Here is an 18454-nt window from a genome sequence, read left to right on the forward strand (position 1 = left end):
TTGTGCAAATTGGCTGTCATTGTTGCCTATACATGACAATGATTGCATTTCAAAATGAAACTAATTGACAGTAAAGCACCTTTGGACGGCTTGATGTCCCAGTTTGAAATGCAAGATCATTTTCCTTTAATTGGCAATTTTATTCTGATATAGCTGTACGTATAAATAGAAGATGTCATTTCATACAGTATGGATTCTCTGGAGCTTTGAACTCAGCTATGTGTCTAAAATGCCATACCTGACCTGAGAATATTTGTTTATGAAAATGAATGGTTTCCATTCCCTCTTGATACCATTATTACCTCGGTGACCATAGGAAGCATATGAATTCCGAAAATTAAAAGTTGTTTGCAAAATTTCATGCTTGTCTGTTTCCAAAGATTTGCAGTTTATAGTTTATTCTGTTGCAGTTTTGAGACAACCAAAATAAGTGGTGAATCAACATTAGATACTACTTAAGGAATTATGAAGATAATACTGTAAATAATATGGGAATTCTGAGTAAAGGTATTCAGTTAACAAAAAATCTAATTGCAAATTTACCTTTCACAAACAATTACTATCCACTTTATAGAGCATATTTTTGGAGATAATCATGTGTACGGAATTGAGGGTATCAGGATAGCGAAACTTCTTTAAATCAAAATATTTTACACAACATGTGGATAATGTCCTTGTCATATGTAAGCAAAGTACTGTATATTTTTAAATTAGATGAAGTATATATTTATCTTAAATTACAGATTTCTTCCTCATATATTTTGCTTTTTTATAATCTTGTTGTTAGGTCGTCACGATGAGGCATTAGCAGTAGCAGAGAGGGGAAGAACAAGGGCATTTGCTGATCTCTTAGTAGAAAGGCAAACTGGACAGCAAGAATCTGACCCATTGACTCCTGTCACAATTGACCAGATTCTGGAGGCCATCAATAATCAACGTAGTCTGGTGTTGTACTATTCACAAGCAGCTGGATACCTCTACAGTTGGTTACTGGCACCAGGAGCAGGTATGGATATATTATAATGTCTCAAGAGTTAAACGTAACCTTGATCCTTGAACCTGAAATAATTAATAACTCCACTGATATCTCTCCTATAATGTAGCATTGATTGTGCCATATGTGTATTGTAATACCAAATCTTGGCACTGTGGAATTGTCGAATGTAGGGCTTGGCATTTCATGAATGTATCTATGTTCAAGAATACTAATCTTAGTTTTAAATCTGTCACTGCTGAAAATTAAAATATTCAGTTACACTCTTTGACAAAGAGCATTACAGTTCTTCCACTGTCCTATAAATGCGTACACCTTAGACTCCATCGCTAAAACCATGTTATTGTTACTTGTGCTGTTTGGAATGTGCAGTGTTTCAATTGGCCCCTCATGGGGAGTGTTGGCAGTTGTTTATTGGAAAGCTCTTAGCTTGACATGAGATTATATCATCAAGATTTCTTTAAAACATTTGTTTGTCACAGTGAAATGAAAGTATTTTCCTTTTTTCTAAAAAAACTTAATATTGGACTTGATAAATTGAATGCAAAAGCAGACTCGTTATGCTGAATCTTTGCAAAGTTCTGCTAAAGTCATAAATAGAGTGTCGAGTTCTGCTCACCACTGTATAGGAGGGATGTGATGGTAAAAGTAAGGGTGCAGAGAAGATTTCTCAAAATGGCTCCAGGGATGAAGAATTTTTGCCATGAAGTTAGATTGGTGAAGCTGGAATTGCTCTCCTTGGAACAAAGAAACTTGAGTGAAGATCTGCTGGTGGGTCTACACGATGTTAGCAGGTTTGAGTAGGATAGACAAAGCAAAACTTTAAAGATTTGGGCAAGTGATGCACAGTACATGTGAGGATGAAGTTTTTTAATGCAGTAAATGGGAAGGACTTGGGTTTTGTTGCCCTATGGCATTGGTAGAAGCAGAGGCAATTAATTTAGGGAGGAAATTTGTCGGGCACTTGGGGGAAGGAAACTTGCAAGGCTACAGGGATAGAGTGGAGAAATGAGGCTAACTCGATTACTCAGACAGGTGATTTGGACTCAATGGGCCATATGGCTTCCTTCTGCACTATGTGGTCCTTGGGTTGAATTTTACCAAAAACAATCAGCTTCATGGTAATTTTGGGGAGTTTCATGGAGGGTTTCTCTCGAACTTATCTTACATAATTCCCTGCTGCTCACTTCATTTGTGCATGCACCATGTCTCTAGTTTATACTATCATGCCCTCAGCAATGGCAGAAGTACTTGTCAATGTTGAGATCCCCAGGGGTTTCCAGCACAAAATCATATTTAAGGCCTAGTCCTGCCGAAGCTCCTGCACTGCCAGCCCAGTGCTATGCTTCATAGGGAAGCTAGTGGGAGAGGAGCCTTCTCAGGGCTCATAGGTGACATGAGAGATACATCATTGCAAATACAAGCTTCCATTGATAAAAGAATTGCCATTTTACATCACCTGTCTGATTGACCGTGATTGTAACTGCAGCTACAAGGATCAAGCTGCACGTAGAGTCAGAGAGTTGTACAGCATGGAAGGAGACCATTCATCCAACACGTCCATGCTGACCAGATATCCCAACCTAATCTAGTCCCATGTGCCATATCCCTCCAAACCCTTCCTATTCATAAATCCATCCAGATGCCTTTTAAATGGTGCAATTGTTCTAGCCTCCATCACTTCCTCTGGCAGCTTATTCCATACACGTACCACTCTCTTAGGTCTCTTTTATATCTTTCCCCTCTCACCCTAAACCTATGCTCTATAGTTCTGGACTCCTCGCTTCCTCAGGGAAAAGACTTTGTCTATTTATTGTATCCATGCCCCTCATGATTTTATAAACCTCTACAAGGTCACCCCTCACTCTCCAACACTCAAGGGAAAACAACCCCAGCCTATTCAACCTCTCTCTGTAGCTCAAATCCTTCAACCGTGGCAACATCCTTGTAAATCTTTTCTGAACCCTTTCAAGTTTCACAACATCCTTCCGATAGGACCTTACCATTAAGAATATAGGTCCTGCTAAGATCTGCTTTCCCAAAATGCAGCACCTCACATTTATCTAAATTAAACATCATCTGCCATTCCTCAGTCCATTGACCCATCTGATCAAGATCCCATTCTACTCTGAGATAACCTTCTTCACTGTCCAATTTTGGTGTCATCTGCATACTTAATAACTATACCTCTTGTGCTCACATCCAAATCATTGATATAAATGACGAAAAGTAGTGGACCCAGCACCAATCCTTGTGGCACTCCACTGGTCACAGGCCTCCAGTCTGAAAAACAACCCTCCACCACCACCCTTTGTCTTCTGCCTTTGAGCCAATTTTGTATTCAAATGGCTAGCTTTCACAGTATTCCATGATATCTAACCTTGCTAGCCAGTCTTCCATGGGAACCTTGTTAAACGCCTGACCACTCTGCCCTCATCAATCCCCTTCATTATTACTTCAAAAAACTCAATCAAGTTTGTGAAACATGACTTCCCATGCACAAAGCCATGTTGACTATCCCTAACCAGTCCTTGCCTTTCCAAACACGCATGCTTCCTGTCCCTCCGGATTCCCTCCCACAACTTGCCCACCACTGATGTCAAGCTCATGGGTCTATAGTTCACTGGCGTGTCCTTACTACCTTTCTTAAACAGTAGCACCACGTTAGCCAATCCCCAGTCTTCCGGCACCTCACCTCTGACTATCAATGATACAAATATCTCAGTCAGGGGCCCAGCAATCACTTCCCTAGCTTCCCACAGAGTTCTAGGGTACACCTGATCAGGTCCTGGGGATTTATCCACTTTTATGCATTTCAAAACATTTCAGCGCTTCCTTCTTTGTAATATGAACATCTTTCAAGATATTACCATCTATTTCCCCACATTCTATATCTTCTATGTCCTTCTCCATAGTAAACACTGATGCAAAATACCAGTTTATTATCTCCCCCATTTCCTGCGGCTCTACACAAAGGCCACCTTGCTGAGGGGCCCTATTCTCCCCCTAGTTATCGTTTGTCCTTAATGTATTTGTAAAAACCTTTTGGATTTTCCTTAACTCTATTTGCCAAAGTTATCTCATGTCCCCTTTTTGCCCTCCTGTTTTCCCTCTTAAGTATGTTCCTACTGCCTTTATACTCTTCTAAGGATTCATCCAATCTATCTTGTCTATACCTTACATATGCTTCCTTCTTTTTCTTAACCAACGCCTCAATTTCTCTAGTCATCCAGCATTCCCTACACCAACCAGCCTTTTCTTTTACTCTAACAGGAATATGTTTTCTCTGGACTTGTTATCTCATTTCTGAAGGCTTCCCATTTTCTAGCCGTCCCTTTACCTGTGAACATCTGCGCCCAATCAGCTTTTGAAAGTTCTTGCCTTATACCGGCAAAATTAGCATTCCTCCAACTTAGAACTTTCAGATCTGGTCTATCCGAATCCATCAGTATTTTACAACTAATAGAATTATGGTCGTTGGCCCCAAAGTGCTCCCCCACCGGCACCTCAATCATCTGCCCTGCCTTATTTCCCAAGAGTAGGTCACTTTTTGCACCTTCTCTCGTTGGTACATCCACATACTGAATTAGAAAATGTTCTAGTACACACTTAACAAATTCCTGACCACCTAGTTCTTCAAACGCTGTCTGTGGGTGGGGTTTACTTTTCCCCAAGGCTCAATGTAGCCTACCATCATCTCATTGTTCAATGTGTGAGCGTCACGTATTGGACAGGCTTCAAATTGTTGGAAGCGGTCAGTTCTATTCAACAACAGGAAAGATGATGAAAAGACAAATAAGTGCTTTTGGGAACAAAACGGCATTATGTGTCTTTTGAACAAAAACAAGTTTATAGTCAATGAATGATATTGCTCTCAGCTCACACCTATTCCAACCCAGTATCTGTTAAGCCCTGTCTGGTTTGTTGTTGTTCCAAGCTCTCCTGCTCAATGTCCTCAGCTGCCTCCAGAGAAGACTCTCCCAGCTGATCAGAGTCCATTACATCTTTGCTTTGACTGCTCCAGATGTACAGAACGCTGCACTTCAGGAGTGTTTGGTGTGCTCTTTCTGGGTCGTACTGCAAGTCTCTGTCTCACTGCTAGAAATTTAGTTGGAGAATCGAACATTTTGTATTGACATCAAGAGCCTCATCTTTCGAATCTCTCCATATTTTCCCAACTGACCTGCCATTGTTCAGTGTCTGAGAAAAGTCACTCCTTATGATTCAATGATCAGATGGCAAAATACTGGGTCTGATTTTAAATCAGTGTAAGTGAATAGGTTTTGTGAGACTTCAAAGAAAACCCCATTTCCAATGCACCAAAATATTTCTTTCTGCTATGAGGTTATCCATTTTGGATTGATAACGGGTAGATCAAGGTACTTTGTGGATGGTGTAAATTTAAATACAGTGGATTTCCAAAGACATTTGGGGCCTTATGTGGCGAGATCTTCAAAATTTCACGAACAGATACAGAAATGATCAAGAAAGCTGATGAAACACTGGCCTCCATATCTAAAGGACTGGAGTAAAAAGATTCAGAAGTTATGTGACAGTTATGCAAAACTGTGGTTAGATACCACTTGGAATACTGAGCACAGATCTGGGCCCCACACCTTAGGAAGGATGTATTGGCCTTGGAGGGAGTACAACATAGTCTTGCAAGAACAGTACCTAGACTTTGGGGGTTAAGTAATGAGGAGAGATTATACAAATTAAGCTTGTCTTTTCTAGAATTTAGAAGGTAAAGGGATAATCTGATTGAAGTCTTCAAGATATTAACAGGAAAAGACATAGTCAATAAAGTATTTCCGTTGGTTGGAGGTTCTAGAACTGGGGGCCATAGTCTGAGAATCAGGGCCAAACTGATCAGGAGAGATGTTATGAAGCACTTCTATACACAAAGGGTGGAAGAGGTTTGGAATAGCTCTTCCACAAATGGCAGTGAATGCAGTTGTTAATTTTAAATCCAAGTTTTTTTTGTTAAGCAAAGGTATGATGGGATATAAACCAAAAGGCATGTATATGGAGTTAGGCCACAGATCAGCCATGACCTCATTGAACAGTAGAACAGGCTCGACTGCCTACTCCAGTTCCTCTGCTTCACCTGTTCAAATAATGGAAACATTTTTCATGGACACATTTTAAAGTTTAGTATTTATATTTTAAACTTTGTAATAATTTGCTTGTTATAGAAGAGTAACTATAGTGCTTGTAGCAAGATTTGCCAGGTGGACCTCAGAATATAAATTCCCCGATTGGACCAGGTAACAGCCCCAATCAGGGAGCCCTGGCTGCCAGATATAAACAAGAGCGTCAGAGGTTCTGCTCACTCTGTGAGCTGGCTCTCAAGGAGTTGGATCAGTGTCAAGGGCTTCCCATGTGTAAAAGTAAAAGGGTGACTTGGTGTCAGGATCCTGGCCTCTGTGGAATTATTCCAGTAACAGGTTTTTAATCATTTAACATACAATTCACATTTACACGTCCAATTGACCTCAATGCAGTAAAAGTGATGCTTTGTTTAAATGAGGAAGAAAATGTAAATGAAGTGGAACTACAAATTGGCCAGAGGTAATGCAATTTCAACTAGAAAGGAATTGGATACATGATTTTCCATTCACTGTCAGACTGTAACATTTTAATAGACAGTGTTGCACTGCATAGTCAAATGCAGGAAATGAGGTCAAATAATTTAGTGATTCATTTCCTATGTGATGAGTAGCCCAGTGGACATTCTGCAACAAAAAACTGACTTGATTTTTAATTTTGATTAATTTCCAGAAAAACATTAATGATTAATTAAAACATGTTTGAAGAGTATTACCATCAAGATCTCTTTCAAGCATTTCTTTGTAAATTAGATTTTTTTTAACCATGTCGAGGGAGATAATTTTGAAAATGCATTATTATTCAGCTTCAGTACACCACATTGATTGCCAGCAAGCAATGAGCCCCAGATGTGGATGTGCGAAATGGTGTTAGGTGCTACATTATTGTGCTTAATCAGAGTGAGGTCTGTGCTGGAATATTTGTGCCTCAGAATGGGAAATGAAGCATAACTGCTGGAAATAATAAAAAGTAACTTCCAGTACAGTCCATTGGAAAGAAACAACAGGAAAAATATCCCTGTTGATTTTCCTTTTGAGAAATTGATAACAATTTTAATGTCTTCTCCCATTGTTTTTGAAGTGAAATTAAACTGTTTATGAAAGTGATCAATGTTAATAATTAACTCACCAGCATTATTTAAAAAAAAAACTTATTATGCCACAGTTCGGAATCTAATCTGATATTGGATTTCAAATTTCTCAATATCTTAGGCTCCTATTTTGTATTAAATATCTGGAAGGCGATTTTAAAAGGAAGGCTGGTGGAATTTTTGCACTCTGAAGAGAGATAAGTTACCAGAAAACACCGCTGAAGATAACTGCATTAATCGGTTTAAGAGAAAATTAAGTGGATTTCTAGAAAGAGGGAGAGTGGTTCCTATTGTAACACTGTTTTTTGGCTTAAAAATTGTCATGGCCCAATGGTATGGAGAGCTAGGAGAGCAGGGCTGGAGGAAGAGAGTGGGCGGGGCTTGATGGTGATTCTGCGATCAGGGTGAAACATTTAGGTGGCAGGGTCTTTAAGTAAAAAACACCCATGTTTTCATTGGATTTTCAGATCAAGAATTAAGCCGGTTTAGACCTGCACACCATTAAAAATGTGAGAATTTAAGGGAGCCTCACTCTTAGGTCTCCACAGGTACCACTGCGTCTTGGAGTCTTCAGCTAAAAAGGTGTCACTCCTGATCCCACACTTTGTCTCTCACTTTGGGAAGCCCTGATTGAGACATTTGGGGGTAGATTGTGCTCCGAGGTTTTCTGGATAATTATCATAATAACTGTTATGTTGAAACTCCAGAGAGTTGGTATAAATGGCCTTTCCACCAGTTCTGTAGTATTGGTGCAAATGGCCTTCCCACCAGTTCTGTATTATTGGTGTAAATGGCCTCCTCACCAGTTCTTTATTATTTCCACCAACACCGTAGGGGAAGACCCCTGTGGAATTTCTGCTCCCTGGGGAGAAGGTAAGACTGGTAAATCTCTCTCAATGAGAACATATTTTATCCTGAAACCTCACTCTGTTGTGGAATATGCACTGACTGAAGATGTATGCGACCTGCCCTACTTTTTCTGTTACCTATTGTGCATCTGTTGCCCATGCAAACACTGTCAAATGTGTGAACAGCTATGTCTTATCCAAAATATGCTGTACTTTGTGCTGCATCTGTTGCTTTGGAATGTTGAGGGGCGGTGGAGAACAACATGGATCACAGTTTAACAGTGCAGACGCTGATTCAGTATAAATGTGGTTGCTGCTTCTACCCACTGGAGACTGTAGAGGTCTGAGTACTCATTCCTGTCCTAATGAGAAAATAAGTTACCAACATTCTATGTAAGATGTGGGAATCAGTTCTGCTCAGAAACTTCACACTAGAAACTGTTTGGCATCAGACCACAAACTGACTTATGTTAAAAAAGAAACTGGGTAGTTTCAAAATTTAAGTTGCCCCTTATAATCTGGATCATTTTATGTTTGTAAAACTCAACCAAAATTAAACCAATTCCTTAAAATTCCCTTTGCACCAAAACATGCCTCCTGTAAGATGTTCTGTTCTCTAATATCCAGTGATAGCTCGCAGAATGTAATGAAAACCACTCATTCTGAGTGTGTATTTGCTATTGTGTATTTTTCTTACCATTCAGTTCACAGGGCCTCTCCCTGTGTGAACATAAGACATAGAACAGTACAGCACAGCACAGGCCCTTTGGCCCTCGATGTTGTGCCGTCCTTTTATCCTATTCTAAGATCAGACTAACCAACATACTTTTCATTGTACTATCTTCCATGTGCCTTAAATGTCTCCAGTACCACTGTTGCCAGTGCATTCCACTCACCCATTGCTGTCGATAGAAAGAACCTACCTCTGACATCGCCCCTACACCTTCCTCCAGTCACCTTAAAATTATGCCCCTAGTGATAGACCTTTCCACCATGAGATCAAGTCTCTGGCTATCCATTCTATCTGTGCCTCTCGACATCCTGTACACCCCTATCAAGCCTCCTCATCCTTCTTCGCTCCAAAGAGAAAGGCCCTAACTCCCTCATACTTTCATCATAAGACATGCCCTCCAGTCCAGTCAGCATCCTGGTAATTCACCTCTGCATCGTCATAAGACATGCCCTCCAGTCCAGTCAGCATCCTGGTAATTCACCTCTGCATCGTCTCTAAAGCTTCCACATCCTTCCTATCATCAGACGACCAGAACTGAACATCATATTCCAAGTGTGGTCTAACCAGTGCTTTATAGATCTGTAGCATAACTTCGTGGCTCTCAAACTCAATCCCCCTGCTAAAGAAAGCCAAAACACCATATGCTTTCTTAAAAACCCGATCAACTTATGTGGCAACTTTGAGGGATCTATGGATGTGGACCCTAATATGGTAGAAAGTGAGGACTGCAGATGCTGGAGGCCAGAGTTGAGAGTGTGGTGCAGGAAAAGCACAGCAGGTCAGGGAGTATCCAAGGAGCAGGAGAATCGATATTGCGGGCAAGATTCCTGATGAAGTGCTCATGCCCGAAACATCAATTCTCCTGCTCTGTGGATGCTGCTTGACATGTTGTGCTTTCCAGCACCACACTATGGACCCTAAGTTCCCTCTGTTCCTCCACACTGCCAAAAATCCTGCCTTTAACCCTATAATTTGCATTCAAAGTCGGCTTTCCAAAGTGAATGACTGCATGGTTTTCTAGATTGAACTCCACCTGCCACTTATCAGCCCAGTCAATGTCCCTTTGCAACCTACAACAGCCCTCCACATTATCTACCGCTCCACCAACCTTCTTGTCATTGGCAAATTTACTAACCCACCCTTCCACCTCCTCATCCAAGTCATTTATAAACATCACAAAGAGCAGAGATCCTGGAACCAATCCCCGCGGAACACCACTGGTCACAGAGCTCCAGGCTGAATACTTTCCATCTATCATCACCCTCTGTCTTCTATGGGTCAGCCAATTCTGTGTTGTTCTGTGAATAGCCAGATGTTTAAAAACATACTTGGTGGGGGATTAGTACCAGCTTCAGTGTTCCTTCCAGCTGTTTGTGAGGCTGGCATCATTTCTTGGTTGACCCATCTGCTAGTAAAACAGTGACTGCAGCTTTACCATCGTGATAACTTGCAATGCACCTTAGTTCCAGATTCAAACCTTAGAATGGGAATAGGCCTCCTGAGGCAGAATATGTGCCTCTTTTGTCCAACTTCTACAATCCAGATTACTTTGCTTCTCTCTGCAATCTACATGAAAGTTTAATTATTATTGATGAGCTAAGCATCTCTATTTGCTGGTTGTAAGGATGCAATAAGAAATTATTTTTGTGGAGAGTCATCCAAGTGCTTCATGGAGATGTCCCATGGAATGGATATGTACTTACGTTTAGCACATATTGACCCAGAATTCTACACTGCTTAAATCAGAAGACTCAATTGGGGCTGAAACTGTTTCTGCTGGTTTTCTGCATGAAAAGTGAAGGACATGTATTTCTAGCTCTTGAGCCCTCATGCTTTTAATTAATGTGTATTAAAATGAGGACCACTGATGCTGCAGCCCAGAATGTCCTATATTTATGCTGGCAGTGCACATGGGCTCGGTTAGAATGAGAGGTATAAGGCACAGCTGTTTTCAAGATCAGCTGAGACTAGCTGAAGTAAGGAGTTTTTGAGCCTGATGACTGCTGAAAGTTTGAATTACTGCAGTTGGGAACAGCCTTTTGGAGCAATTCATTTTTTGGCATCAAGCCTAGACAGTCTTAAACTTGTTTCTGACTGCCTGTGAAAGTTCGAGACCACTGAGAGATTCCAAGACTACCTCCTTCATCCCCCACTCGTGCATAAAGGAAAAGCCTATCAAGAGCAAGAATGGCCTTCCCTATGGTCACTGTTTTCGCAGGCAGTTTTCATGGAGGAAGAGGTTCAAGAGAGCACAGAGAAATGAAGAGTGGAGCATAGTTAAGCAGGATAAATCTCAGCAGCTGGTTTTCCTCTCCAATTTATAACTGACTGAGGTTGCAAGAAAACCAGTGGAAGAGGATGTGGATCAGAAAATTGAAAATGCCCAAAAGGCAATGATGCGAGTGTGCTGAGGACTGCCTTTGGATCCGTAGCACTGTAAACTGATCACAAAGTGCTCTTTGACAATGAAGGTGACAACTGCGCTCAACGTTATGGAACAAGGCCATTTCAAATAGTCATGAGGGATCTCTGCCTTATCTGTCAGCATGCCATTCATATGTGTTGATCGAGTGACTGACATTTTTCAGGAGAACTGTTTCGCGAAACAGAAATGATATTGAGGCATTCAATTTTATGTGGTACTCTTTTAGACAAAGTGCAGAGTACGCCGGATAGAATCCATGTTGCTTTGAAAATATTTGCATTTTAACCCCTCACCTTCCTGTGCTGAAATGATTTCCACACACTAAATGTAAAGACTGTGTATGACAACAATAAGCAAATTTTCATGTTGAAAAGAAATTTGTTGTAAGTTGCCCTGAGACACTGTTGTTTCAGAATTTGGCCCTGCCTGCTCTTTTCAGGTCATAAGTTAATGTTAAAAGATGACCTTCTAGTGACAATTTGGACCTCCGTTCACTTGGATAATGACCAGATTGAGAGTTTCATGAATAATACAGAGCATCAATCAAGCACTTGCCTCTCCTAGAAAGGTTATACAATAATTATTAGGGTGTTAACGGGGCACTTTGGCTGCCTTGACAAACCAGAATCAACTCTAGGCAATGGAAATGCATCTTCAAATGCTAAATGGGCTGCATTGTAGAACTGTTAAGCATCAGTGTGAAGGTTGTGCACTGAGGTCATTAACCATGTCTTCTGGGGGAATGCCTTGTTACCCATGAGGCAGCACTGGAACTGATGGGAAAGGAGACGTTCAAGAAACCTGGAAGTTCTGTAAAATGCAAGCGTCCTGAAAGGTTCCTCATAGCGGGCACGTGCCTGCAAAAATTATTGCTTGTGATCACAAAAGAACTGATGCTTCCGTTTGGATCCATGTACAAAATCATTATAGCCTTGATCTCTATTTTACTTTTCAGGCTTGAGACAAATGGCTCAGTCTGACACTTGGTGGCCCTCCTTATCCCCTGCATGCCAGCTGTACAACCTTGGAATCTATAGCCTGTATGCTGTTTTTTGTTTCACAGTGTCCTTAACTTTCAGGTGCATGGGCTGTGTGACTGCAGACGGAGAATTCGGCACATTTTGCCTCATGATTTTGGGTCAGGCTGATGGAGGTAGTAGGCCGGTTTGGACAATGCAGCAGTTATCACCACCTGTCATGACGTGGTGATGTGAACATTCTTGCAGTCCCTTGTTCCAACAACGACATAGCCAAACAGAGCTAACTTTTGGAGTAATGGTGTTGCCATGAGATCTTGTTTATGCCTTTCTGGTGAAACAGGTTGTGAATGACCAAGACTAACAGGAGAGAGAAAAGCAATGCAGAAGTAGTGGCAATCCAGTGGGTAGCAGCAAGAAAGCACATTACTAGAAGTAGGAAGGACAGAAAGTGAGACAAAAGAGAAGAGGCAGTGGCATTTTTTGATTAAGGAAAACATTGCAACTGTAATTAGGATATTTCTGAGGGATCAACCAGTGCAAATATATGGGTTGAACTTAGAAATAAGAAAGGGATAATCACCTTGATGTGATTGTACTCTAGGTCCCCCATTAGTCAGAGGGAAATAGAAGAGGAAATATATGAAGAGATCTCAGATGTATGCAAAATTAACAGCGTTGTAATAGTAGGGGATTTTAATTTTTCAAACATTGACTGGGACTACCATAGTGTTAAAGGTTTCGATGGGGAGGAATTTGTTAAGTGTATTCAAGAAAATTTTCTTTATCAGTATGTAAATGTTTCAATTAGAGAATGAGCAAACTTGACCTTCTCTTGGGAATTAAAATAGGGCAAGTGACTGCAGTTAGGAGGTTAACCCTTTGGGACTAGTGATCATAATTCTACTCGTTTTAAAATATTTAAAATAAATTAGTTTTAAACTAGAAAAGGATAAGCCTTCCATATAAGTTAAAGTTCTTAATTAGAGTGAGGCAAGTTTTAATGGTGAAACCAGAACTTGCAAACATTGATTGGAGAAGATTGTTTGCAGTTAAAGGGATGACTGACAAGTGGAAAGCCTTCAGAAGTATTATAGCAAGAGTTTAGTGTCATTATATTCCTGTTAGAGTGAAACCTAAGGCTAGTAAGAATGAGGAACAAAGGATCAGTGAAGGTATTAAGTCAAAAACAAAAAATAACATTTATTAGACATGGATAACTGGGATCAAATGAATCTCTTGAAGAATATAAAGAGTGTAGGGGCATTCTTAAGAGGGAAGTCAGGAAGGCAAGGAGGGAATATGAGATAGCATTGGCATATAAGGCTAAGGATAATCTGAGGAGATTCTACAAATACATTAAGAGCAAAAGAGCAACTAGAGAGAGAGTAGGGCCTCTTAAAAAAACAACAAGGCCTTTATATTGAACCTCAAGAGATGGGAAAGATATTAAATTAATATTTTGTATTGATATTTACTGTTGTGACAGAAATCGAAGTGAGAGAACTCAGGGAAATAAATATTGATGTTTTGAAAACAGTTCACATTTCAGAAGACGAAGTGCTGGAGGTCTTAGAAATTATAACGGTTGATAAATCTTGAGGGCCTGACCCAACAGTTCCAGGGTGTTATGGGAAGTTAGGGAGCAAGTTACGGTGATCCTGGCAAAGATATTTGTATCATCTATAATCATGGGTGAAGGTGTCGGAGGGCTGGATGCTGGCTAGTGTTGTATCTTTCAGAAAGGCTGTGAGGAGAAGCATGGGAATGATAGACCTATGAGCCTGAAATTGGTGGTGGGTTGGCTGTTGAAGGTGATTCTGAAAGATACGATTTACGTGCGTTTGGAGAAGCAAGTAATGATTAGGAATAGTCAGCATGGTTTTGTGTGAGGAAAATTGTGTCCTTCACCACCTGATGAAGGACCAGTGCTCCGAAAGCTAGTGCCTCCAATTAAACCTATTGGACTATAACCTGGTGTTGTGAGATTTTTAACTTTGTTCACCCCAGTCCAACACCGGCATCTCCAACTCATAAGATCACAAAGATATCCTGATTGATTGGGTTAATGGGCTGAGGGGTGGCAGATTGAGTGAAATTGGATGAATGCATTTTGGGAAAACAAACTGAGGGCAAGACTTATGTAATTAATATTAGGATCCTGGGTAGTGTTGTAGAATACAGAGATCTAAGGATTCAGGTACATAATTGTTTGAAATTTGTGTCACAGGTATACAGGGTGGTTAAAAAAGGTGTTTAGCATGCTTGCCTTCACTGCTCAGACCTTTGAGTATAGGAATTAGAATACCATCTTGAGGTTATAAAGGACATTGGTTAGGCCTTTTCTTGAGTACTATGTGTAGTTCTGGTCACCCTGTTGTAGGATGGCTATTATTAAACTGGAGAGGGTTCAGAAAAGATTTACCAGGAAGTTACCGGGAAATGGAGTGTTTGTGTTAAAGAAATAAACTGGACTTCTTTCACTGGAGTGTCGGAAGTTGAGGGGTGACCTTATCGAGGTTTATAAATTCATGGGGAACATAGGTAAGGTGAATAGTAAAGGTCTTTTCCCTAAGGTGGGGGACTTCAAAACTAGAGGGCATATTTTTAAGGTGAGAGGAGAAAGACTTAAAAAGGACATGAGGGGCAACATTTTTACATAGAGTAGTTGGCGTGTGGAATGAACTGCCAGGGAAAATGATGGATGCAGGTACAGTTACAGCATATAAAAGACATTTGCGTGAGTAAATGAGCAGGAAGGATTTGGAGGGATATGGGCCAAACACAGGCAGGTGGGACTAGTTTAGTTAGGGAGTGTTATTGGCAGTGAATTGTTGGACCGAAGGGTCTGTTTCCATGCTGTATGACTCTATGCCTCTCAATGGGAATAAAAGCAGTGCAGAGCCAATGAGAACACAGTGAAGAGCAGTAGGAAGGAGGAAGATCAAACGTCTAGTGAAAAATGGTGCAGAGATAGTGGGAACACCGAAGGTAGCAGCAGCAAAGAGCAAGACCAACAGAGGGGATAATGCGCATGCAGAAGTAGTAAGAACACAATTTGGGAGCAGTGAGAGTGTGAAGTCAGTACTGGGGATGAAGGACAAAAGTCTTGCAGAGATGTTGGGAACACAGTAGGGGAGCAGTGAGACTGAGCGAGACCATCCGTGGGGATAAAGGCCATGTGGTGATAGTGGAACACAGTAGATACTGTCATTGCCAGCAAAAACAATTTGAGTTGTAACTTCACAGGAAAGCAGATAGGTGATTGAATTGAGTGAAAATAGCCAGAAGAGAGGAAGTCCTAGCAGAGCAAGAATAGAGAGGCTTGGAGCCTCGAGCAAGGTTTGGAACACTGTGGAAGCAATGAGCAGATATTACAGGGTCTGATGGAAATGAAGCACTCACTGGATGCTGACCCTAAACAAGATTGCAGACTGCTAGGATGTTGGAGTGGGTTGGGGCAACAGTGTGTGTGCATTTCTGCCCAGCTGTGCAGTGGAGCCTGGTTTCCAATCATCCCAGCTATTCCTGCCATTGTAGAAAGATCTTGCTCTGCCAACACCATGCGGTACTTGATGTCCGATGGCCACCTCATGTTGAAAGGTCTCACACACGTGCATCTTCCCCTTCGTCCCCAGAATGAAATGTTGGTCCTGGAACGTGAGGAGAACTTAAGCAGTACCCTGAACATTGCACTGCCATCACTGGGAACTTCAGTGTTTTGACATTGATGTCATTGTCCTGAATGAGATGCAGTAGGGTGGAGAAAGTCAGCCCAAAAAACAAGGTGATGGTTCTTCTGAGGATATCTGAGGAAGAATGTTGACTCTGTGGGATTGGTTTTGCCAGAAAAGAAACAAGCTAGTTGACCACCTCATTAAGCCTCCCTCTGATGGAACTTCAGCTCACCCTTAACCAGAAACAGTGCACCACAGTTATCAGTATGCATACCTTAACTGAAGGAGCAATGGATGAGCAAAAAAGGAATTTCACTCCAGCCTTGATCCATTGCTGTCCTTGTACCAAACTTGAGACAAGCAGATCTTCCTTGGATGCCAGATTTGAGTGGGATCCAAACCTCCAGAAAGGTTTGATTGGCAAGAAAGGCATAGGGAAAGTAAGCAAATGACATCGTCCTCCTGATGAAATCCTTGGAGCATGATCTGGTCATAACAAGCCAGAGCATCAAAGCACAATTGGCCATTGAAACAAAAACAGAAGTTGTTGGAGAAACTCAGCAGTTCTGGCAGCATCTGTGGAGAGAAAGCAATTAATATTTCAAGTCCAGTGACCTTCTTCAGAACTATATTGATGGTTGAAATCTTCTTGTTTGTTTAACAAAATCCCTTCTGTCACCAATTAAAGCAGGATGGTCAGGAGGGGTACCAATATCCTGGTGGGAAATTCACTAAAGCTAGAAAGGTGGATTTAAACTAAGACAGCAGGGAATGGGAACCAAAACTGTAGGACAGGTACAGAAGAAGGTGAAAGTAGGGAGTTCCCAAATCAATTATCTGACCCTGGCAAGCGAGAACCTGGTTTGAAGTGTGTGTACTTCAATGCGAGAATCATCCGAAATAAAGTGGGTGAACTGGCAGCGTGGGTTGGTACCTGGGACTTCGATGTTGTGGCCATTATGGAGACATGGATAGAGCAGGGACAGGAATGGCTGTTGCAGGTTCCGGGATTCAGATGTTTCAGTAACAACAGAGAAGATGGTAAAAGAGGGGGAGATGGGCATTGTTGATCAGGGACAATATTACAGTTGTAGAGAGGAATTTTGGGGACCCGTTAACTGAGGTAGTATGGGCTGAGGTTATAAACAGGAAAGAAGAAGTCACCATGCTGGGAGTTTTCTGTAGGCCTCCGAATAGTCCCAGAGATGTAGAAGAAAGGATAGCAAAGATGATTCTCTATCGGAGTGAGAGAGGCAGGGTAGTTGTCATGGGGGACTTCAACTATCCAAATATTGACTGGGATCACTATAGTATGAGTACTATAGTTGGGTCAGTTTTTGTCCAGTGTGTGCAGGAGGGCTTCCTGACATAGTATGTAGACAGGCCTACAAGGGGCGAAGCCACTTTAGATTTAGTACTGGGTAATGAGGCTGGCCAGGTGTTAGATTTGGAAGTAGGTGAGCACTTTGGAGACAGCGATCACAATTCTGTCAGGTTTACTTTAGTGATGGAAAGGGATAGGTGTACTCCACCGAGCAAGAGTTACAGCTGGGGGGAGGGAAATTACGATGCAATAAGGAAAGATTTAGGAAGTGTAGAATGGGGAAGGAAACTGTAGGGGATGAGCACATTAAAAATGTGGAGCTTATTCAAGGAAAAGCTCCTGTGTGTCCTAGATAAGTATGTACCTGTCAGGCAGAGAGGAAGATATAGAATGCATGAGCCGTGGTTTACTCAGGAAGTGGAATCCCTGGTCAAGAAGAAGAAGAAGGCTTATGTTAGGACAAAATGTGAAAACTCAGTTAGGGTGCTTGAGGGTTACAAGGAAGTCAGGAAAGACATAGAAAGAGAGCTCAGAAGAGCCAGGAGGGGACATGAGAAGTTGTTGGCGGATAGGATCAGGGTTAACCCTAAGGCTTTCCAGAGGTATGTCAGGAATAAAAGAATGACAAGAGTTAAATTAGGGCCAATCAAGGATAATAGTGGGAAGTTTTGTGTGGAGTCAGAGGAGATAGGGGAAGCACTAAATAAATATTTTTCGACCGTGTTCACCATAAAAAATGAAAATGTTGGTGAAGAAGATACAGAGATACTTGCATCTAGACTAGAAGAGATTGAGGTTCACAAGGAAAAGGTATTAGAAATACTGCAGAGTGTGAAAATAGACAAGTCCCCTGGGCTGGATGGGATCTATCCTAGGATCCTCTGGGAAGCAAGGGAAGAGATTGCCAAGCCTTTGGCATTGATCTTCAAATCATCATTGTCAACAGGAATAATGCCTTAGGACTGGAGGATAGCAAATGTGGTTCCCTTGTTCAAAAAGGGTAATAGAGACAACCCTGGTAATTACAGACCAGTGAGTCTCACTTCAGTTGTTGGTAAAGTGTTGGAAAAGGTTATAAGAGATAGGATTTATAACCGTCTAGAAAAGAATAATCTGATCAGGGACAGTCAGCACGGTTTTGTGAAGGGTAGGTTGTGCCTAACGAATCTTATTGAGTGTTTTGACAAAGTGACCAGACAGGTAGATGAGAGTAAACCAGTTGATGTGGTGTATATGGATTTCAGCAAGGCGTTCGATAAGGTTCCCCATAGTAGGCT

At 41.4% G+C, this 18454-nt stretch overlaps 1 protein-coding gene across 5 annotated transcripts in view; it reads left to right on the forward strand.

Moving 5' to 3' along the window:
• ttc28 (tetratricopeptide repeat domain 28) overlaps nt 1–18454 on the forward strand; it is a 751433-nt gene that overhangs the window by 561556 nt on the left and 171423 nt on the right. For all 5 annotated transcript variants that reach the window (XM_060843565.1, XM_060843568.1, XM_060843566.1 and 2 more), the window contains one exon: nt 788–1006. In XM_060843565.1, the coding sequence (XP_060699548.1) occupies nt 788–1006 (219 nt within the window). The remainder of the gene's footprint in view (nt 1–787; nt 1007–18454) is intronic.

The sequence above is a fragment of the Hemiscyllium ocellatum genome, chromosome 24, assembly GCF_020745735.1.
Source record: "Hemiscyllium ocellatum isolate sHemOce1 chromosome 24, sHemOce1.pat.X.cur, whole genome shotgun sequence".
In the NCBI taxonomy this organism is placed as follows: Eukaryota; Metazoa; Chordata; class Chondrichthyes; order Orectolobiformes; family Hemiscylliidae; genus Hemiscyllium; species Hemiscyllium ocellatum.